This window comes from Lathyrus oleraceus, chromosome 2 (assembly GCF_024323335.1).
Source record: "Lathyrus oleraceus cultivar Zhongwan6 chromosome 2, CAAS_Psat_ZW6_1.0, whole genome shotgun sequence".
NCBI lineage: Eukaryota > Viridiplantae > Streptophyta > Magnoliopsida > Fabales > Fabaceae > Lathyrus > Lathyrus oleraceus.
Window position 1 is genome coordinate 126,655,377 of NC_066580.1, and position 25,396 is coordinate 126,680,772.

At 34.8% G+C, this 25,396-nt stretch overlaps 2 protein-coding genes and 1 non-coding gene across 3 annotated transcripts; 1 reads left to right on the top strand and 2 right to left on the bottom strand.

Moving 5' to 3' along the window:
• The first annotated feature begins 11,924 nt into the window (after positions 1-11,924).
• LOC127118447 (transcription repressor OFP17) lies at positions 11,925-14,644 on the top strand. Its single transcript, XM_051048654.1, has one exon. It carries the CDS (start codon positions 12,356-12,358, stop codon positions 12,902-12,904), a length of 549 nt encoding a protein of 182 aa, XP_050904611.1. The 5' UTR covers positions 11,925-12,355; the 3' UTR covers positions 12,905-14,644.
• On the bottom strand, positions 13,222-14,508 carry LOC127122208 (protein GRAVITROPIC IN THE LIGHT 1). Its single transcript, XM_051052585.1, has one exon. The coding sequence runs from the start codon at positions 14,506-14,508 to the stop codon at positions 13,222-13,224; it is 1,287 nt and encodes a 428-aa protein (XP_050908542.1).
• Positions 14,645-15,599: 955 nt separating the features above from the next.
• Positions 15,600-15,706, bottom strand: LOC127124829 (small nucleolar RNA R71). Its single transcript, XR_007804305.1, has one exon. It is a non-coding gene; the product is annotated as a small nucleolar RNA R71 (small nucleolar RNA).
• Between the last annotated feature and the right edge of the window lie 9,690 nt (positions 15,707-25,396).

Below are 25,396 nucleotides of genomic sequence, written 5' to 3' on the forward strand. Positions count from 1 at the left end.
GAAAAAATGTTTCATTCATATTTTAAATTATTTAAGAAATTTTGGAAAAGTTTTCCAAATGAAGATTTGGCTTATGAAGTCCTTAGATGATTAATCTGCACCTAAAACCCTAAAGTCTCCATAATTTCTGAATATAAATACTTGTATACTATAGACTTGGATACTTTTCTTGGTAAATTGAAGGAAAACAAGATTAAGCAAAATCGTTTGTTGGAAATCCACCAAAACCTATGGAGAATTTCAATCAATCTTGATGAACAAGATTGTTATCACCCACACAATAGCAATAAAAATAAGAAGAATGGAGAAAGAAATAAAGTACAGAAAGATGAAGGAAAAGAAGAATTAAATTCTACAGAGTTTCTCTCTATCCACAAACTGTGAAAAAATTCTTATTCACTTTGCAACTGCAAAATATTGTGAATTACAATGTTATGAATACTCTATTCACTTAGGGTTACTCCCTCTATTTATAGATTTAGGTTAACTTGGACCTCAAGCCAAATCCCAAAACTATAAAAGCCCAAAATAGTTAACATTACTAAAATAGGCCTAAGTCGAAATCCTGTGTGAAGAAACATGCTTCGACACTTCAACACACTAACACAATTTAACACACTAGGTGGTTCGACACTTCCTTGTCCTTGTCGAGCAACATGCTTCGACACAAGGAATTACAATTCAACACACCACCTAATTCATTGTATCTAAGTTATCTACATTCATCATAGCTCTTAGTCTTCTAAACACTTCGAGTTGCACTCCCTTAGTCATGATGTCTGCAATCTGATTCTCAGTTCTGCAGTATTCCACATTCATCTTCCCCTCTGCTACCTGCTCTCGAAGATAATGGAACCTTATTTCGATGTGCTTGCTTTGACCATGTGTTATCGGATTCTTCACCAGATTGATAGCTGACATGTTGTCGATCTTCATGGTAACTGCTTCATGACTCTTCATTGTTATCTCTTTGACCAGATTCACCATCCACATTGCTTGACACGCGCAAAGAGAAACAACTATGTATTCTGCTTCGCACGATGATAATTCCACTACTGGCTCCTTTATTGAACTCCAAGAAACTAGTGTACCACCTAGCACAAACACATAGCCAACTGTGGATTTTCGATCCTCAGCATCACTACACCAACTTGAGTAGGTGTATCCCACTAATTTGCATTATTTTCCTTCATCAGCTGTAGGAAAAAAATGCCATAGTCGAGAGTTCCTTTCATATACCTTAGTATCCTCTTCGTCGTTGTTAGATGTGATACCTTTAGCTTCTGCATGAACCTACTAACCATACCTACACTGTATGCTAAGTCAGGCCTTGTGTGATAAAGTTATCAAAGTGACCCAATAAGTCTTCTATATTGGGTTGGGTCGACATCATCTTCATTTGAATCTTTCGACAGTTTTAATCTGGGCTCAGCTGGAGTCGAAGTTGGGTTGCAATCTTGCATTTCAAATCTCTTGAGTATTTTGCCTGCATACCTTCTTTGATGCATCATAAAACCTTTACCACTCTTGTAGAATTCGATGCCAAGGAAATATGAAATGTCACCCAGATCTGACATTTCGAATTCCTTGTTGAGATCACTTTTGAAGTCTTCGATCTCTTTCTTGCAGCTACCTGTTATCAACAGGTCATCGACATAGAGGCATAGTATAAGCAATTCACTCTTGCTTCTTCTTACATATACTCCATGTTTAGATTTTCACTTCATGAATTCCTTCTCCCTTAGAAAGCCATATATCTTCTTGTTTCAAGCTCTTGGAGCTTGTTTAAGTCCGTACATGGCTTTATACAATCTGTACACCTTTCTTTCTTTGCCTTGTTTCATAAACCCAGCTGGTTATGCAACATAAACTTCTTATTCTAAGGGGCCATTAAGGAATGCACATTTCACATCCATCTGACACATCTTCCAGTTGTTCATGTTTGCTAGACTAACAACCAAACTGATTGTTTTGATCCTAGCAATAGGTGCAAAAACTTCATCGAAGTCGATTCCTTCTTTCTGAAGAAATCCTTTCGCCACAAGCATTGCCTTGTGTCGAGTCACTTCTCCTTTAGGATTCAGATTCACCTTGTATACCCACTTCACATTGACTGTCTTCTTGTCTTGGGTAAATTCGACAAGTGACCAGGTGTTGTTGACTTCGATTGACTTCAGCTCTTCGTCCATTGCTTTCATCCACTTTGAATCTTTCAATGCCTCAGTTGCATTGATTGGTTTGACATCTGCGTAGAAAGCATAATGTACCAGCCCACCTTCTTCATTGACCACATCATCTTATGTAATCACACATTCTTGCAACCTTGCAGACAAGTGTCTTATTCTGTGAGGTCTGCTTGGGCCTGCTTCACCTCTGACTTCTTCCTATCGAACTTCTCTTTCGACTTCACTAGCTGGTTCATCACAAAAGATTCTCACTAAATCTTTCTTGACATTCTCAGTCCAATCCCACTCTCTAAGCTCATCTATGATCACGTCCCTATTGATCACCACTTTCTTATTCACTGGGTTGAACAACTTGTATCCTTCAGTCGAATGATATCCTATCTAGATCATCTGATTCGACTTGTCATCAAATTTTCCTCTCAATTGATCTGGCACATGTCTTTGTGCTATAGATCCAAACACCTTTAGATGACTCAAGCTAGGCTTGACACTAGACCAACATTCTTCTGGCGTGATTCCTTCTAGCTTCTTCGTCGAACATCTATTCAGGATATATGTCGCAGTCGACACAGCTTCTCCCCATAATTCTTTGAGTAGATGCTTGCCTTTCAACATACTTCGAAACATATTTATGATGGTTATATTCTTTCTTTCTGTGACTCCATTTTGTTATGGAGTGTAGGGTGGCACCACTTCATGCATAATCCCTTCTTTCACACATAATGCATCGAAGTCTTTCGACACATATTCTCCACCACCATCAGTTCTCAAAATCTTGATCTTTCGACCGCTTTGTCTTTCGACCATATATTTAAACTTGGCAAATACCTCAATCACTTCACTTTTCTTCTTGATAAGGTAAGACCATAATTTTCGACTGAAATCATCTATGAATGTAACAAAGTATTTGTTACCTCCAATCGAATCCACCTGGAGAGGACCACATACATCAGAGTATATGACTTCAAGAATTGCCTTCGACCTGCTTCCTGCATCCCGACTGAAGTTATTCTTATGTTGCTTCGCCTGCACACATTCTTCACACACTTTGTTTGGAATATCAATTTTTGGTAATTCTGAAACCATATTTCTTCTCTTCAAATCTCTGATGTCTTTGAAATTGATATGGCCAAGTCTATAATGTCGTATCCATTCATCTCTGTTGGCTTCTGTTGCAAGGCACTTATGCTCCATCATATTTAGTTCAATATTGAAGGTTCTATTCTGAGACATTGGAGCCTTCAAGATCAACCTTCCATTTGAGTCGAGAACACTCATCATCTTGTCTTTGATCGACACTCTGTAGTTCTTTTCTACTAACTGCCATATGCTGAGCAAATTACTCTTCATGCCTGGTATGTACAACATATTTGAAATTATTGACCTCTTACCATCTTTCCTCATAATCAGAACATCACCAACACCTTCAGCTATTAGAGTGTTGTCATTTGCAAATTTCACCGTGTTCTTCATTGAGGGTTTTATGTTGACAAACCAATCTTTCCTTCCAGACATGTGTGATGAGCATCTCGAGTCCAAGTGCCACTAGTCCTCGAATCTCTCTTCATCCCTTATTGTAACCATCAATAACGTCTCTTCTTCTTCATGTTTCTCCAACTTTGCATAAGTTTCTTGATTCTTCTGCTTTTCTGGACAATCACTAGAACACTAAATATGATTCTTTCCTAGCTTTTGACCACCACCTCTTCCTCTACATGAAACACCACATCTTTGGTTGCCTTGGTTCCAGGGTTTTCTCTGATTCGACCAGTTTCCTTCTTGCTGATTTTGACTAGTCGAATTATTGTAGCCTCCTTTGGCTTTGTTTCCATTCTAGCTTCCTTTGCCTTTTCTTTCTTTTGCTGATTGAGCCTGCAAATCCATATCACTCTTCGACTTTCCTGCAACTCTTTCAGCCATTGTTTGTTCATGAGATTCAAGCATCCCTTAAAGCTCTTCCTTGTCAGTTTTGACAAATCTTTCGACTCTTCTATGGATACTACCACATGGTCGAACTTTGGAGCCAACGACCTCAAGATCTTTCCAGCAACAGATCTCGATGTCAACATTTCTCCACATACCTTCATTTGATTCACCAGTTTCATAACCTTGGTGAAGAAATCAGTTATGCTTTCATTGTCTTCCATCTGAAGTAATTCATACGTTCTTTTGTGAGTTTGTAACCTCACCTCTTTCACCTTCTCCGCACTTCCAAACAATTTCTCTAAAATTTCCCATGCTTCTTTCGCTGACTCTGCATCACTAACCTTTTTAAAATTATCTGCATCAACATATTGATGGATTATAAAGAGAGTTTTATAATCTTTCTTCTTCAATTCTTTATGTGCAGCCTTTTCTTGATCTGTCGCTTCTTCTGCAAGTGTTGCTACTCCTTCTTTCATAGGATCCCAAAGATCTTAATAACAAAACACAACATTTATCTGTTTGCACTAATTCTCATAATTTTTGTTCTTGAGAATCGTAAGATTTGCTGGAAAATGCCTATTTGGTTGATTCGTTGTCATCGTGATTTTCTTCCCACGAATCGATTAAACCGGAGCTTTTGATACCAGATGTTGGAAATCCACCAAAATCTATGGAGAATTTCAATCAATCTTGATGAACAAGATTTTTATCACCCACACAATAGCAATGAAAAGAAGAACAATGGAGAAAGAAAGAAAGTAAAGAACGATGAAGGAGAAGAAGAATTAAATTCTAGAGAGTTTCTCTCTGCCCACAAACTATAGAAAACTTCTTATTCACTTTGCAACTGCAAAATACTATGAATTACAATGTTATAAATACTCTATTCACTTTATTACAAAAATAAGGGTTACTCCCTCTATTTATAGATTTAGGTTAAGTTGGACCTCAAGCCAAAGTCCAAAACTATAAAAGTCCAAAATAACTAACACTACTAAAATAGACCTAAGTCAAAATCTTGTGTGAAGCAACATGTTTCGACACTTCGACACACTAACATAACTTAACACACTAGGTGGCTCGACACTTCCTTGTTCCTATCGAGCATCATGTTTTGACATAAAGAATTATAATTCAACATCGTCTTGGTGAAAGTGAAGAAGATGATAAGAAAAATAAGGGACTTGTACTAAAATCTATAGATGTCAAAGACGACAAGTCATAAGGTGAAAATGGAAAAATGGAAGTGATGGTGACATGGATCGTCTAGTTCATAAATTCAAAAAAATTCTAAGTCACAAAAAGAAATCTCCAAAATTTCAAAAGAAAAGTAAGGAAGTATCATATTTCAATCCAACATGCTTCTAGTGTGGCAAAAAGAGTCACATAAAGTCAAAATGTTTGCAAAGTCGAAGGAAATTTGAAACACACGTGACCACAAAAAGAATCATAAAGAGCTTATATTTTGTGGGATGACAACATCCTAGACTAATTTGATGAAACTGAAAAAAGATGAAGAGACCAACATATGTCCTATGGAAAACCACGAAGAAAATGGAGTAACAAATTTGAAACTTAATTTATGTATTATGAGGTTCTTTATGCTTTAAAGAGTTATGTGATAAATCAAGTAAATTAAGAAATGTTGTTTCCATCTCCAAGAAGACTATTTTATCTCTTGAAATTGAAAATGAAACTCTAATCAAGGAAATATAATTTTTTTAAAGAAAAACAAACTTTCTTAAGTAAAGACGATCCTTCTACTTTTCTAAAAAAATTCAAGAAAAATCTATCAAGGGTCAAAAATGCAAAGTCTTAAAAAATGAATTTCAAGACTTAAACATACTTGGTAAATTTATCAATGAGGTGATTTAACTTGAACATCATTTTAGATTATCAAAGATGGACTTAAAATAAAGTTGTTTGGGGCTATCAACCTAAAACTAATATTAAATATTTTAAAAAGTTGTGTTGCCCAAATAGAATCTTTAATCATAATATGCATATATGTTTTTATTGGGATAAATATGGTCACACTTCTTATTGTAATATAAGAAAAGATCATTAAACAAAGGTCACAAAGAAATAAATTTCAAAAATAAACATGTTTTATACTAACTTTAAAAGTCACAAAATGATTTAGGTGCCAAAGGTCAAGACTTCAAATTGTGATGCATATATGTTTTTCAATCTCGAACTCAAAATGACATTTCAACAATGATGGTTCAAAGCACATAAAAGGAGACAAAAACAACTTTTTATATTTTAATCCTTAAAAAATGAGGTTATGTCTCTTATGATGACAACAACAAAGGTGAATTTGTTGGTTATGGTATTGTTGGTAAGAGTCTTAATCCTATCTTTGAGTTGTTTTGCTTGTTGAAATTTTATAACACAATTTATTTTCCATCAGTCAAATATATGAAAAATATAATATAGTAGTGTTCCATTCTTCTATATATAAGGGTTATAATGGTTGGTGTAAGTCTTAGAGATCAATAATTTTATTATAACTTGGTACTTATATCGAGTTATCTAATAATAATAATATAAAAAAAATTGTTTATTATATTTGTTTTTTAAAGCAATTAAGTTCCTAGAATAACTAGTATGTTTGGTAAAGCATTAAGTGTGACTTAATCGTGAGACATCGATAAACATAAGGACACTATTAAAGTATTTGTAGTCAAACTTTATTGTGAAATGGGATAACATTAAAGCATTAATACTATTATGTGCATACACTAATGATCACATCTCACAAATCATGTATAAGGAGTTATCAAGTATTCACATAGTAACATATTATGAGTAATATTTAAACTAAATTAATCCACCATAAAAATACTACATAGAATTTTATCACTACTATAAATAATACATTTCATAACAAAGCTTTCACCTCATCTAACCAAAAACAGAGGTAAAATGTCAAGGCGCACCATGTTTTATTTTATTTTTTAATAAATATCACATATTCCCTCGGTTTCAAATAATACTGAGGGAAAAAATAATTCAGAACATGTTTCGAATCCCAACAATATCTATTTATGTTTTTATTTCTTTAAAAATTGTGTTTTTTATTTTTATTTTATTTTTTATTTTTAAATTAATGATATATTATTTCGGTTATATTTAATAACAGAAGGATTAGATTATTAAATTTTACTATAAAAGCACTCGTAATCATATTTTACCCTAAACCTAACTTATACGTAGCCGCTCCAAAATTGTACACATCATTCTTTGGGATGGATTTCAAGACAGAAAAAATCTTCAATATTCTTCTATCTTAAACAAAACATGTTTTATGCTCTTGCAATCCATCCAAATATAATGGTGTTGATGTTGTTGCATTTTGGAATAACCTTCATATGTTGTCAATTAAAAAAAATATTGAGAAATTTATTGCTTTCCTCGGTTGACAACATTGAGAAAATTATTCCTAAACACAATCATCTTATTCTCTTTCATGTGAAAACATTTGTCATGAAAATATTTGCTCAAGATAATGAATTCTCTCTGTGATGGATTGCAAGTACAGGAAAAAAACTCTTGGTAGGAACAGATAACTTATCAGAAATTTGAAAAAAATTGTTGTTCTCCAAGAATTCATTATCAAAATTTGAATTTGTTTAAACTATTTATTTTAATATTCTGTGTAAATAATGTAATTAAAAAAAAACATTTTCCCTCGATTTTTTACAGAAACCGAGAGGTATGTGGCGCTTGGGATGAAACATATTTTATTGTATTATTATCTAAAAAGAAACAAATTTTACCTCTGTTTTGAATAATAACTGAGGTAAAATATAATTGTGTTTATTCAGTTTCTTCATCATCCTTAAACAAATTTGTGATGTCCATTTAATGAATATCAACGCTTAACACAATTTCATTAGTGATCCGTGTGAAATCTAAAACGCTCATTATAAAAGCATTATGAGTATTAAAATTTGATAATGAAACATTTTACATGAAAACTTTGAAACCTAAAAACACGTTTATTTTATTTGGAAAATTTTCTCTATGATGAATTGCAATAGCAGAAAATTGTTCGGGTTTAAGGTTTGTGTTCTTAAATTATCATATAATCGAATATTTATTTTATTTATCTAATATTTTTGTTTTGTTTTATATCAAACATTTGATCTTCCTCAAGATCAATGAACAGGGATCCTCAACATTTGCTCTTTCCCAAGATATCCATCATTTGTTCTTCACCGACAGTGATGACGATGAATCTGATTCAACATTTTTACTTTAATATTTTGTGTAAGCAATCTAATATTTTGTGTAAATAATGTAGTTTGTAAACAAATTAATTTATTAATATTTGGTGTAAACAATGTAATGAGTATTTTAAAATATAAATATATATTTTTCCTCGGTTTTGTTAATAAATTGAGAAGTATATGGTGCTAGTTTTGAAAATATAAAAAAGTTATTGTCAAGGATCGAACCAATAACCATTCAACTATCCCATCGGTTATTCTAAAATCGAAGGATGAAATGACGACTTTTCATTACGCTCTTCGTTACCTCGCCTCTGTAACCGAGGTTAAATCAACATCGCGCCTGAGGTTACATGTGTTTTTTGTAGTAGTGTATGCAAGTGTCATAAGTTATTCTCAAGGTGATAATCATGTATGTCACCCTTCAACCTAAAATCATTATGGACCCTAGATATGAAGTCAAATACTTTATTACTGATCAAATGTTATCCATAGTAGGATGACCATAAAAATGGTTGATGGATACTTCAAAAATCATTCTAAGGGACATGAGTGACCTAAATGAAATTTTCTCATCCTGCATAAAAAGATAAATATATAAGCGTCAAATGTTGAACTGAACAAGGGTGACATGATATGTGTCTTGTGTTCAATATAGACATGAGGAAAAATGGTAAGTATACACGTAAATATTATCATGAAAAAGTCTTGTTATATTACATGCCATTTTTGTGACTTTGATAGTATTGATGTATTACTAGATACCACTCATTGTTTATTATATTATATGTGTTATTTGATATAATTGTCAACATCGTGAGAACCTACAATACCACACACATAAGGACATGTTGATGGGAAGAAAATAAATAAGTGAAGTTTATTTGGTTGTGTGGTCTTACAATGCACTATTGTTAATTAGAGAAACGTGATACACCATAAGGTATGATATACTTAAGTGCAATATGGGAACATCATAAGATACGATATACTTAAGTGAAGTAAGGAACACAGTAAGATGCAGCGTACTTAAGTAAAATACAAAACACTAAAAGATACAATGCTCTTAAGTTAAATACAACACACATGTAAGGTGTGCTTAGTGGGCTTGTTCAACTTACAACCCTCACAAGCACTTATATAAATATAAACCTTGTGTTGAATTATTTGTTACTTGACCAAATTCAGTGTGTGAACCCTATCTGCATTTCTCTCTCTTAAAGTCTTCATTCATAATAGTTAGTATTATAATTGAAGGCATCCTCTTTGTATAGACTAAGTATGGGTATTATTGTTCGTTCAACGCTCATGATTGTTCCTAATTTTACATTAATGTTTAATCGTAATAGATGTAACAATTCTATCATTGATCGTGCTCATTTGTAAGGATTGACTTAAGGGAAAATTTTATTTTCCACTATTTATTTTAATCGCGACTTAAGGGTCCTAATATCTAAAAAACAAACAAACTATTTCTAGTTATAATAAAGCTTTTCAAATTTCTAACTAAAGGACCATGAATATCGAAGAATTTGTACATGTTACCTTTGATGAAACTAACCTCATAACTATGGTAGAGATAGAAGTTTTTTATTGTAGATGTATTATGGAGAAAATTAACTTAAAAGATAAAGATGTAGATAAGGAAGAAGAATAGCCACAATAAAATCTATGCAAAGAATGGACAACCTAAAAAAAGCATTTTCTTAACAATGTCATATAGGATATCTCAAAAAGGAGTAAGAATTAAAGTATGATTGAAAATCTCCTTTACCAAGTTTCATTCGTCCTAATAGTTTGAACAACTATAATTTGGTATCCTTCCTGAACTAACTAAATTTCTACATCTTAATTTTTTATCTTTTACTACTAATTCTTCTTGTTAAGTGGGCTAACAAGCTAGTGCAAGTTCTCATTTAATCTAAATCTAAGTATAAGAAAATAGGGAAAAATGATCTAAATATTTACATAAGCCCAACTTTAATTCTAAGTTTAAAGCCAACAAAGACTTTTGCTCAATAATTGTTCTCAAAGTTGATGGCGTCCACCGGGGGGAGAAAGGTGGTTGTATGCCTTTTTTTTAAACGTGCTTATATTTGATAATCTATTTATTTCTCTCTTTTCAGGAGAAGTATATTTAAAGGGAGGGTATCATTGCTATTTTTTTTAAGGGGAGATAAAATTCAATGTCTTATTCTTCTCCTATCTTCTTATTGAGTAACCTTTGTGAGATATTTTGTCATCAACAAATTCAAACATTATGAACATCGTTAAAAAATGGACCTGGATCAAAAGCATGACATTTTTTTATGATTGATTCAATAAAGATCAAATATTATGAATATCATTAACAAAAGAACATAATTCTTAAAACATGTCTCTAATTCAAAACTTAAGTTATTTACTTTATTTATGATCATATTATAATATAGTGCGTAGCTATCTTAGTGCTAAAATACACACATACAAACTATTTTCAAACTTTATATTTTTCAAACTCTTATAAAAAAAACTCTTTGAAAAAGACAAAAACATTTTTAATTAAAGCACCAGACGATTATGATGCATATATAATCGATTATGAAGCACTTTTTTCTCTTTAATGGATTATGGTTAGCATGTGTTAAAATTTTGGTTGATAGTGGAAAATTAGAAGAGAAGACTAGAATAAGTTGAATAAGTTCAATGTGTGTTTTCCTTTATCTCTGAACTCTTTTTTCTACTTTACTGTTTTAAACCTAAAGAATGGAACACACATTCAGATTTTAAGCCTAATATGAAAGTTTTCCCATTTATACAATTTAATCATTAATTATTCTTACCTGTGTTCAACAAAAAAAAAAAGCTAATTATTCTTTTCCGCAGTTCTGTTTATAAGAAAATAGTTTTACTTGTCTCATACATGCTATGAAATATTATATTTGTGTGTCCATGGAAAAAAATAATCAGAAAAAGACAATACTTAAAACAAAACCGAAGTTCACCAACTCCACTAATAATGTCTCACCTAAATGATCAATTATTGATATAAAAGTTAAACATATTCTTATTGATGTTTAATAAGGATCACAGTATGATTCTCACAATTGTGATTAGACAAACATAGATCGAAATCATTTGATGTCAAAATTGATCTCAAAATCGGATTAGTAAAAGAAATATAGAGATCGACGAATCTAAATTTTGACTTAATTCATTTCTACCCCCTCCCTAAAAAGGATTGAATTTTTGGAGCATAAACATAAATAATGAGTAATTTGATAACGGGATTCTAATAGTACATAACTCAACGTATCTTAAATTAGAATTTGATTTAACTCATTTATACAAAAATCAACTTATATGTTAAAATTTGTCATTCATTTATAAACAAATGTCAAACTCATATTTTCATTCAAACATTGTCAATGTTAAAATAATCACTTTTTCTTAAAATGCTTTTTTAAAATAAAAAATAGTCAAATTACAGCTCAAGATAGGACTGGATCTCATAACGCGTGCAATGTGTTGAAATGTATCCATTTTATTGCCATGCCATTTCCATTCCAATTCCATCACTCATAAACGTGAAACCCACACTCACTCACCAACTTATATTCCTACACAACTAACACAACTTCTTAAATACCTCACTTCTTCTCTAACTCACATATCATCATCATACTTCCCCCTCTCTAACTAACATCACTATCTCTCTCTCTCTCCTTCTCTCTCCCTCGACTAGATTTCGCACTATAAGAAAAATCCTGATCCGCCTAGGTTTACTTGTTCGATCTTCGTCAGACGACTGTGTATTTAAACTCTAACAAATCAACTTTAAAACATAACTTGGTTTCAGTCGTTTGACCTTGATCAGACGGATTCATTTTTTCACATTCTTTCTCTCTCTCTACAACAACTTTGGTCCTAACAAACATCCACCACTCTTGTACAAGCAACAAATCCACCACCATCCTACAAAAGCACTACTAAACTTTCTTCAACATCACTCTCCTTTACTTATTAGAGATGAAAGTGAAAGCATTGAGTATCTTTAAATCCAAGTTTCTCAAACCATGCAAAAAGCTAATACTTTTCTTCAAACTCAAACCCAAGAAACTTGTATTTATAAGAGTTCTCAAAAAATCTAAACCACAAAAACCCTCTTCTCCATCAAAACCAATGTCCTCTTTGTTATCCGCATTCCGTTCCCCGAAGAAATCCAATGATTTCGACAAGTTGCAAAGCTTCAAGTCTCCTTCCAACGTGCACGAAACACCGATCTTTCCATCACCACTTACACCGGCTTGCGTAAGGGCAAACAAAAGAGAAGGCTCCAAAAGTGAAGCTTCGAGCGAAGAAGTGGAAGATGCGTGCAGGAGCTTCGAGAACTATTTGGCAGAGATGATTGTGGAAGAAGGGAAGACTAAGGACTTGATGGATGTTGAAGAACTTCTATATTGCTGGAAGAATCTCAAGTGTCCTGTCTTCATTGATTTAGTTTGTAGATTTTATGGTGAGCTTTGCAAGGACTTGTTTTCTTCAGATAATGAAGAAAGTTACAAGCTTATGGAGTAAGAACAACTCAACATAAATAGATACTAATCATTCTTTTATTTTTACAAAAGTTTTCAATTTCATGTGGTTGTAAGAAACATTTTATAAATCAAGAGTTTAGTCATGGACGTTCTGAAATATACATTAAAATGAAATCATCATAGAAAGATATATAAGGTATTCATGTCTTAAGATTACACATATAGTGATGATGATTCAAAGTTCTAGCATATCCTAGAAATCATTGTTATCTTGACTAACTAAGGTAACATCAAAAGTATTCAAGCACAAAATTAGGTTGTTCGGTAAGCCGAAATACCGGTTAAAGTGGTGACCATTTAGCTTGAACGGTCTTGCGAAGCATAGACTCGAGACTTCACGATCATCGGTCCAATTTTAAACCCTGGCATGATCATAAACTGAACTTTATAGGTTGCGAGTTGTTCTTCATCGGAAGGACTTGCGAACTCGTTTTCTTTCCCAACAGATTCCATGTATGAACTTGAAAAGATGCTGCCTTTGCTCACAGAAAACATGGTTGCATTAGGATCTATTGTGACTGCAGATCCGAGTAAAACCCAAATCCATTTTGCCATTCTTGCAAATAACTGATAGAATTCTGTTCTTGGATGCTTGCCGCTCGATATGAATTCGCGGTAATCCGAATTTCCAAAGAAAGACTCTTCCATTTCAGGATGGACAACTAGAAGATATTTCGCTCGGCAAAATCTAGCGAAGTCTGACTCTGGATTCTCCATTAGCGCATCGTACGGGTCATCAAACTTCATAACATCACTCACATCATAGGAAGTTAACGCAATACCATGAAACATTCTCCGTCCAATGTAGGCCTCAAAAGCATATTTCTTGTCGCATTTTCTCGAATATACAGCATTGTTCGCAATCGACTTTGTTGCCATATCAAGATCCCAACCCGAAGCTTTCATCAAACTAATCAAAGGTTTCGCGAAATCATGAATAGATTTCGAAGCAGCCTTGAAGACATCTTGAAACTTAGCAACACTCAACACACTTGAATTTTTCCTATGCTCTAACCTAATCTGTTTGATCTTCTCATTCAGATTCTTGTTCCCTATTTCCAAATTGTCACGCTCTTGCCGCAACCGAAGAAGCTTAAAATCTTTCGCACTTTTTCGAGACTTAAGCTTCCCTAAAAAAGCCTCTTTTGCCACAATTTCTTTCATAAAAAGATCATAAAGTTCAGCATTGATAATCGCTTTCTTAGACTGCTTCTCCTTATACTCACTCTTAAACTTGCAAAGCTTCCCAATCTCAGCCACAACAACATCATCAGCAGCAACAATCTTTTTCGGATCATAAGGAATATGAGCTTGTTGAAGCTCAAGATATGCAAACTTCAAATCTAAAACAGAATCAAATATCTTATTCAACATCACCAAATCACCAGAAGAATCCTCTTTGGTTTTCACTTCAACAATACAGTGAGGATGAACTTCAACCGGTTTGTGCAAATGTTCAAGATTAGGGATTTCAGAAGTGAAAACCCCAATAGACTTCAATTTACAAACTTTGGCAAGTTTGTAAACCATTTCTGATATATTTGAGCTGGGTTTCACAGGTTTAGTGTTTGTTGATAACTCCATGATAAAGTTCAAATTTTTAACCTTTACACATCAATCTAAGAGTGACCCTTCATCTTCACATCAACAAAAAAGCAAAACAATTTGCAAATTCATGCACAATAGTACATTTGATAAATGGGTTTTCATAAAAAAAAGTCACCTTTTTGAAAAAAAATATATAAAGTTTAGATTTTTATCAATAATGAAAGAACTGTGTTATATTTCAACACTCAATAAAACAACCCATTGTCGCATAAAAACATAGCAACATTAAAAAAACATGAAATACACCGAAAAGTAAGGTTTAGAGCAAGAGAAGAATGTGTTGTGAAAATCTCACCGGGAAGTGAAAGTGAAGAGATGAAGAAGAAGAAGCAGGACAATGTTGGTGTTGGGGATGATGATGATGATGTGTGTTTCTGACATAGTATGAGAGTTTGGCAAGAGTGTTTGGTTGTGTAACAGTAACTCCGTGAAATGTGAGAATTATTTATTATTGTTGACGTTGGTATTGTGTTTGGACTTTTGGGAAAAAGAGTTGAATCGGGAATCTCAATGAGTGTGTTGTTTCAAAAACTGAAAAGTTTTACTTTTATTACTAACAGAGACAAGAGAGTGAGATAGTAGATGCAAGGGCAGAAAATGTGTAAAGAGTTGTAGTATACTATAGTAGCATCTAAAGTGTAAGGATTTGAAATATTGAAAAATCAATGAAATGATAGTAAATAAATAAATAAATAAAATGGCACATAATGGTCCTTGATTGGGTTCTTCCTAATTCCTAATTTTTCAAGTGACTATTATAAAATTTATATTTTTGATGAATTTTTTTTTAAATAATCAAGATTTACAATTAAAATACCTCAATAATCATTTTTCTTCATTATTAACCAAAATATTCACATTTGTATTTGAGGCAATTTCTGAAAGTGGCAAGTAATTTCAAGATTCTTGGCATTACAGATGATGTCTTTAGGTTGAGATAATTTCCCTACTCTATAAGGGAAAGAGTCAGAAGATGGTTGAATTCCTTAGAGTCCAATTTCATAGTCACGTGGAATGCTCTAGTTGAATTTTGTTTGGATAAGTACTTTTCTCCTATCAAAAATGCTAAGATGAGGAATGAGATAACATCATTTAGACAAGGAAATGATGAACCTTCATTTGGTGCTTGAGAGAGATTTAAAGAGTTGCTTAGATAATGTCCTCGTCATGGGATACCAATATGCATCCAACTAGAAACATTCTAGAATGGATTGGTCTCCTCATCAAGAAATATGTTTGATGCTTCTAGTGGTGGAACATTGTTGTCTAAGTCATATGAAGATTGATACAAGTTGATTCAAAGCATTACGACCAATACCTACCAAAGGTCTGTCACAAGATCTGTTGTTGTCTCTACTCAAAAGAAACCATTTAAAGTTCATGAAGTTACTAAGACAACAACCATGGTTGCTTAGGTGGCTCAGATTCACCAAATGATGAAAGACATGATGATCAGTCTTGACGTGCCAGCATCTGAACTTGTCAAAGTTGTGACTGACACATCAGAGGTTGCCTGTGTTTATTATGGAGGTGCTCACTTGTTTGAAGATTGTTATGCATATCCTATTTATGTTAACAATGATGGTAGCAACAAGTATAACAACCCCTGCAACTAGAGCCGTCAAAATGGGTTAGCCCAAATGGATCGGCCCGCCAAGCTCGAAAAAATCATAAGACTTAGGCCTTAAAACTATAGCTCATATTGTTTAGGCTTTTTTAGCCTGACCATAAAAAGTCCACTACCCATTAGGGCTAGCCCATATTGGTCGCAGGTAGCCTGTTAGGACCGTATAATTATAAATTTTAAAAATTATGTTAATATTTGTGTTGTCTCACTTCAAAACAACACATTAATTTTCCTCACCTTGCTCAAATTTATCTTTTTCAAATATTATATATTAATATAACGAAATTCAATTGTTTTGTATTTTATTTCACAATTTTCTCATATTCTATTAGTTTCTTTTATCTTATATATTTGAATATCATTTTATACAATTTCGACAAGCATTACATTTAAGAACATATTATAGTATATATAAAAAATAAATATAGTCCTATATTTAAAATAATATAATTTTTATTGTATTTATAATAAATATTATGAGGGTTTTTTTATTTAAAAAAATAATAATAAATAGTCTGTTTAGGGCCAGGAAACCTGAAGCTTGTACAGGGCCAGACTTGGGTAGTAATATTTGAGCCCATATTATATCAAAACTTTTTTGACCTAGCCCTAAGAAGCCTGAGGCCCACCAGAGCCATCCTGTTTTGACAGCTCTACCTACATCACACTTACAAACCATGTTGGCGTAACCATTCAAACTTTCATTGAGCAACAATCAAAACCAACTTGAACCCCAAGCACCACAAGTTCCACCTGGTTTTTCTGCACCAAATTATATTGTGTCTAATCAAGGGAACAACCAACTAAATATTTTTTTTAAATACTTCACTCAAGAGACAAAAAAACAGTTTCAAGCTCAAGGAGTAAGCACCGAGAAGTTGGAGAATCAAGTGGGGCAGATTTCTTTTGAGCTTAGTTCAAGGACCATGGGAGTACTTCCTAGATCCACTGAAACTCCAGCATCTACATCTTGAGCCAAGAGTATTTATACTTGTAAAGTCATCAAGTTAAGAAGTGGAAAAGAATGTGAGGATCAAAATCCACGAGAGAAGAACCTCCAAGAGAAAATCGTATCACTCATGACACTTTAGAGAAGCAAGTGTTTGAATCCAATGAAGAGACGCGTGTAGTGGAACCTACAAAAGAATTAATAACACAATAAATAGGCACACTGGTTATTTTGTTGGGATAAGCATTCATTCAGAGAGAGGCTTTGTGTATGACATGGAGGAAGAAAACTTCGGTTTGCATGGCAACATTAGAAGATGCATCAAAAATATGAAGTGGACAAAATTTTGCAAGCACCCTAGTTTGTACGACATCTAAATGTTAAAAGAGTTTTATGCTAACCTTGTTAACATAACAAATAGGAGAATGGAAGTGGTAGTCATATGAACAAAGGTGGTATATTCTAAAGCGAATATTAACATGGTGTTGGGCTTGAGCAATGTTGGTGACACTTATCAACATTTGTTGGAGACCTCTGATGAAGGTGACTATGATGCTTTTAAGGATTCCTTGTGCAATCCATGCACAAGATGGATTGTTTCAGGCTCAGAAAAGATAGCCAGAAGGATAAATCTCTACCCCGACTCAAAAGTATGGTACCAATTGTCATACCCCAAATTTATCATACCTCTTATACAATTTTCCTGTCCATAATGCATAGGCATGCATTCATCATCTCATCATCTCATTTGTGTTTACATTCATAACAAGAGAGCATGCTATGTAGGCTTAAGGCATGGTGTTCATATATGAGAACCACCAAGATCTCTTGATCATGTTAGGGTGTGCCCAATCCATCCTAAACTTTAATTCTCATCTTCAAGAACTCTTTGAACTTGTTAAGACTACATAAGTCATCCTATTCACCTCTAAAAACCTAATTGGATGGTGATCCTTGACTGGAAGCTTTGCTTGTTCATCTGGTCATTTATAGACCTTAACCTTAATCCTTTGACCCTTTATGGCTTGTAGAACTTATCATTTGACTATTGCTTTATGCTTTGGCCTTTCCATTGAGGGAACCCTAATATTCAACCATTGGTTAGTCTTTAACCTTGTGAAATTACATCATGACACCTCCTGCACATCCAACCCCTAGTTTGTATGACTTTAGCCCTTGAGAAACCTCTTGGTCCAAGAAACCCTAATTGGTCCCCCTTTTGCTTCTATGTTTTGCCTTTTTGCTTGAAACCCTACTTTATGGAGATTGCACTTGGTCAACTCATCATCCATTAGTCCATTTACATCCAATCCAATCTCATTACATTCATCATTTATCCAAGGAACCCAAGAGATCAATTTTAACCAAAGTTTGATTTGGGTCAACATTTGACTTTTTGGTTAACCTTGACCAAAGTCAATACATATTTCCAAAACCCTAATTTCCACAATTTCAACCTTCATTCATCAAATATCCATCGACTTCATCTATAATTGGTAATACAAGTAAAAGTCTTGGTTGGATTTTGAATCATCAACTTAAAATCACAAAGGTTCATCCATAAGCATGACCCATGATCATCTTACAAAGCATAAATGATTGGTTTCTATCAAGACTTACTCATTTGGGCTTTAAAAAATCATCATTGTGCATTGGAATTAAAGAAACTTCCAAAATACAACTTAGGGCATGTTGGTTTGGCAATGTTTTGGCAAGTTTGGCCTACCATTTGGTCCAAACCCCATAACTTTTTCATCTTTTAACCTTTTGAGTATCTAATTCAAGCCAAATATCATAAATGAACTCCTCTCCAACTTTGTTTCAAGACCCAAAACCTAATTCAGCACCTAAGGACATCAAAATTGGAATTGGCCAAGTCAGGCCAGGTTGCCTAGTCAGGCCTAAAAGCAAGTCATGACCACCACTTTTCATCAATACCATTTTCATCTCATAACATATTTTGACCTAAGTCTTTTTGCATTTTGTTAATGTCATGGCAAAGATTATTTGGCTTGATTTTGGTTCAAAATGCACAAGCCAATTTTAATTGGCCCAAATGCAAAAAGCATGTCTCACCATGTTGCATGTTGCAAGCCAGATCAGCCAAACCATGTCGCTTCATGTCCCAAACCACCAAACTCATTCTCATTCCTTTACATCTGAACCAAATTGCTGAAACAGCATTTAGAGACACCAAATGAAGGCCCAAATGATAGTGGTAAGTTAGCATGGGTGCAAGCAAACTGAAAAGTCAAAAAGCACAACATTTTCATATTTTGATACAAGTTAAGTAAGCTTCAGCATGTGTAGGGACCATATTTGTCTCACCAAAAGCATGATGTCTACATAACAAAGGGGTGGAAGAGGATTTACAAAGTAGACATGACCCACCCTTAGTCAACAAATTTGGTTTTTTGCACATTTTCGGGCTCACACCACTTTAAAGTTTTCAACCCTAACACCTCATTCTAATCACTCCCCCGAGCTCCCTATAAATACGGCATACTTCTCCCTTCAATAAACAAGTTTTTCGGCCATTGAAACCCTAAAATAATAACACTTCATCTCCCTCAAAAATAGAGTATTTGTTTGGAACCTTTGAGCCATTTTCAACACCACAAAAGCATTCCAACACCTTCTGTGAACCTTCCTAAAGCTGACCAGATTGATAGAAGTGACTGAGAAACCTTCACTTGAGCTTCCCATTTTCATCAGAACCACCACCTGAACATTTTTCTAACAAGGTAGTTAACACCACCATTTCATTCTGAACAATTTACCACTTTATTCTTCATGATCCCTTGAAGCTTAACCCCATGTTTTGAGCTTTAATCACTGCACCTACACGATTTAATTTTTGTTTTAGGTTTATGTTTTCCTTCGTGTTTGTCTGAAATTCCCCATACTCGGAGCCAATCAACGGCTCATGAGTATGGGGGAGGCAACTAGGATCAAAGGGTAAGTGGAATCCATGGTTAATTCCACTTAAAACCTCGAGATGCAGAATTGTGATTTTCATGGTTCCAAGGTTGAAGACGAAGGTGGAGTTCATTGCTTCTTGCGTCTGTTTTTTGTTTTAAATTCAAAAACTGTACGTGACGTGTTTCCATTGGATGATGTAGGTGAGGTGACTTCTGGGTTTGTGTGTGTTTTAAGTCAACGCATGTGTTTAATGTTCCCCATGATCAGGACCATCCTTTGTGCATACCCATTTTAAGTAATCAGATCCAGGGGTTGTGGTTGGTCCATTTATTATTTTCAATTGACATATTTTATATATATTCACGCTCGTGTTTGGGTACCAGCCAAACACATTTGGCCCAGTGGTAGGGGGTTTGGCCTATGACCCCAAGGTGGATGGTTCAACCCATTTTGTTCCATTTTCTCACTCTTTTTCCTTTTATATGTTCTTTTATTTTTATTTTCTTTATTTTCATTAACACCTTTTTCCATTTTATTTTATTTTTTCTTGTTTATTTCTTTTAACCAAAGTTTTTATTAAATACATTCCATCCATATCTTTTATTTATACCATTTTTTTTATCATTTTAATTGGTCATTTTTCCCTTGTGTTTGGCCTTGGTTGATGACAATTTCTTGATCATTGGTAATTGATCCTAAGATTGATTAAACCTTCAATACTTCAAATATGTTCAAGAATGATCGATAGATCATTCTTGACACTTTGAGGTATTGGTAGGTTGCCCTTAGTCGATCATGTGTGAACTTCTTGATGTATAGATGAGACCCTCAGTTAATCGAGTTTTATTTTCTAATTCTACTTGTGTTACATTGTATCCATTGATCATTAACCATTAACACTTGGATTTGGATGTCTAAATTATACATTATCTGACTTTTAACTTGTAATTATTTGGGTAATACAATCTTCCACTCTTCAAATCATTGATAGATGGACCTGAGGTTGTTATAACCTTCTTTGATCCAAATTTATTGATAGATGATCATGAATCATCTTCAATACTTTGCATCAATGATAGGTTATCCCTCGATGTGCCATATTTTGAGTCCTTTGACTTGGGAATAGATAATCCCTAGGTAGTTACCTTGTGCAATTTGATTTTTAACCATTAACTTTCATCACTAACCATTGATCTTATTGACCTAATTTATCTTCTTGTCATTTATTTTCTTGTCAATTTACTTTCTTGTTATTTACTTTCAAGTACTTTATTCTTATATCCATCATCATTGTATCTATTTCATGCATCTTTATCTTATTGTCATTTATTTCCTGTCATTTTATTTTGTGTATTGCATAATCAAAAAGAACAAAAAAACATAATTAAATCAAAAGACAAAAAATTGCATTCATATGTGACCCACTGTTGGACTTAGAGGACTCATTATGACCCTTGCACTTAGACATTGTCATGATTATTAACCTTTTTCTCTGACTTGGAATTTCATTAGTGACTTGCAATCTTTTATTGTAAGAATGACATTCATGGTACTACCCCATGGAGACATGATCTTAAGTCCATTATCCACTTGTTAGCATAGGTCACTTTGCACACACAAGGTTTTCTTTTGGGCTACCTTACAATGAGATCCTTATTTCTCGCATTTATTTCCTTGTAAATATCCATGTACATCACCATTTCAAAATCAATAAGCAATAAACCCTTGATCCAACATCAAATGGCCTTTTTCCCAATCAAATCCAAAAATACAATAAAATACGATTAAAGTTGTACGCAACTGTAGCAGGGTATTCGTTACCATTAGAGATATTGACTATATCCAAGGTAAATCATACAAGTCGAGTCGCCACCGCACTTCTATTTATCCAATGATGTATAATTCAAGCATGCTTGGTGATCTCAAACCAATCACAAGGAGTCCCACCCAAAGGCAAAGGGAACCAAGATGCTAAAGATCCTTGAGGCAATGCAAATGCAATGTTATGATGCCATGAGGGATCTTAGGGTCAAAATTGGGGTCTTACAGATGCCCCTATTTAAGGTCATTCTAGCCGGAGAAGTGAAGGTTAAAATCTTCGTCTCGACGGGGTAGAATGAGCTTAAATAATAACAAAGAGACGAATTTTGGTCCCTAAGAGACCTCATGATGCAAATGTAGGTATGAAAAATGGTAGCACTCTGTGGAGATATGTGTCCACAAAAGCAAAGAAATCAGAAGCCACTGATAATCCATATGAGCAATTCACTCCATGGGACCAAGACCCTGGGGACTCTCCTGGGGATAGAAAAGGGATAAAAATGCGCGAGCAGGTCACGACTCAAAGCGTGGGGAACAGAATTCCAAAGGGAAAAGATCCAATAGCAAGACTCAAGCTAACTCGAAGATGCATGTATTGGGGAATATGCCAATACAACAAAAAACTATCCACAGCGGATACTTCGGATAAAATCCGGATGAAAACAATCCACTAAGAGACTTTGCTGGGGATGTCCACAAGGACACTCCTGGGGAAGCAGCGGGACGAGGTATTACCGGTTACTGGGTAATAAGCTCAAGGAGACATGTGATCTGAACGCCAGGTATGAGGGTGAGAGATACAACATGCTCAGGAAGAGATGAATATCCAAGACCGGTATAAGGGTGAGAGATATCAAAACTTCAAAACGTCTGAGGAAAACATAAAAGGTATACTTCAACTCAGGGATTCTGACTCCACAGGGGACAAAGAGTCATAATAGGGAGCAGAGAGGAAGGAACACCAGGGATACCGGTAACTGGGCATATAAGAGGTGACCAACCAAGGCGTGAATTGGGGAATATTCCCAAAACACTCATCATCCAAAAGAGGGCTAAAAGCAAACTCGATTACAGGATGGATATTCGACTCCACAAAGGGGATATGAATCTTACTCAACTGGGGAAGAACAAAAGGCTTCAGACCCGAGAGTGCATGAGATATACTATCTATTACCGTCAGAACGTAGATAATATACTCGCATGGACGATTATCCACAACCGGTTACTGGGTTAATAAAGGATAAATCGACCGAAAAGAAAAGGCATCGGGATACCGAAACTAGGTATATAATGATGACCAATTCAGGAGAGAAACAATCGTCACCAACAACAACAAGGTAGACGAGAGATGATCCGCTGGGGATAAATTGCGTAATCAGGGCAATTATCCAAGCAGATAAGGGGATATCATCACCGAATATTGGATGAAGATAACTATCACCAATTAAAGATGAGCAAAAATAGTTACTCTGCAAAAAGGGAAGAAATAGGGTTTACAACTACCGGTATGAGGGTAGAGAACCGCAGACTCCGCCGGGGATAATAATTACTAATTATTGAGCAATTATTCATTTACCACGGGGAAACAGGAAAAGAGTCTCAAGAGACCGTTCTAGGATCAAACTAGATAGGCACACTAAATCAAGACTTGTCCCGGTGAGGATATAACTCAATGGGGAAAACCATCCTAGTATATGTGTTGGGAAGGAACAAAAACAATCAACATCCACGAGGATATAACCCGGTGGGGAATATGGAAGAAAGGATAGACGCTTTCTGCTTATGGAGCTGACTCTATATGGAGAGATCAAACACACACACATCTGCTTGGGGAAATATATCACCAATTAGCAGGAGACAATAAACAACGATATAGGGCAAAGAATGCAACATGAATATATGAATGTTATAATTATGCATGTATATGCGTGGTTTATGTATGATGTATGCTGACAAACAGACATATCTAACACAACCAGGTCCAGGAATCAACCACCCGGTACTACATCTCAAGAGAGAAAGCCAAGTTTACCGGAGAGTATCCAATCTGCTGGGGATCAGAGATACCAGGAAGCAAAGAACTCTGCAAGGGATGAATCATCAATCATTCCAGCTAGGGACGAGAGTTATCACAAACAAGGTCCACCACACCAACAACTCTACTAGGGAATCTATCCGAGGAGATAAAGGATTTATCAGGATCAACCACCAAATACCGCTCTTGCCCAAAGAGATCCAAGCTGCCGAGGAAGAAAGATTACTACTCTGCTGAAGGGAAGAGAGGTGACTCTCAACAAGCAATCCACTTGGTAGGATAAACCACAAGAGGTTTCGGAGGGAGGAGATACAGTCATGCCAGGAATATGGACAAAAATCTTACCCTGTTGGGGATCGTACCATCCTTGGGAGAGCACTGAGGATCTCCTTAGTATCCTTCCGTCATTGTGAATGTTCACTTTTTTTAAAAACAAATTATAAAAAATTTGATCGTAAAAACAATGGTATTTTCTTAATCAAAACATGCAAAACATTTGTTGAATAGAAACAGATAAGAGTGCCAATAATTGGATAAAAGGCTCAAATTTATTTGATAGAATGGTAGTCTGCGAATGGCAAGACTCCATAGATCTTTACAAATTTAAAATTGGTGATATATATTGGAAAAGGGCTACATTGAACATAATGACCAATTCTGAATCCGATGTATTTGAAGCTTTGGCTGATAATGAGCAAGGATCTCTGACGGACGACAGTTGTAGAACAAAGTCTTGTCAGGATGCAGTTACTTGCCAAATCCCTAATTTTTTCCTAGATTGCCCCAGGATGAGGTGCTCAATCTAGCGGGATACCTATATCATTATTATATATTTTTTGTGTCTCTAACTTTTTCCTGGATCGCCCTTTCGGGTTTTCAATCCACCGAGACGCTCATTTTTGCCTAAGTCGCCCTTTCGGGTTTTCAACTTAGCGAGCTATTCAGTTTTTTTTAGGCGAAGTATTTCTTGACTGCATCTGAATTCACAGGACGAGTGAAATCCTCCCCATCCATAGTTGTAAGTATCAAAGCACCGCCTGAAAAGGCTCTCTTAACAACATACGGACCCTCATAGTTTGGAGTCCACTTGCCCCTGGAATCGGGCGCGAAAGATAAGACTTTATTGAGCACATGGTCACCTTCTCGGAACACACGAGGCTTGACCTTCTTATCAAAAGCTTTCTTCATCCTTTACTGATATAACTGACTGTGGCACATGGCATTCAATCTCTTCTCCTCTATCAAATTCAGCTGGTCATAACGACTCTGAACCCATTCGGCATCAGTCAACTTGGCTTCCATCAAGACTCTCATTGATGGGATCTCCACCTCTACAGGGAGTACATCCTCCGATCTTGATTTAGCGATCATATCGTCAACGTACACCTCAATCTCCTTGTGCATCATGTCAAGGTAGTCATAGCTCGTTGATACGTGGCTCCAGCGTTCTTCAAACCGAAGGGCATCACTCGATAACAGAATGTTCCCTAAGGTGTGATGAATGTTGTCT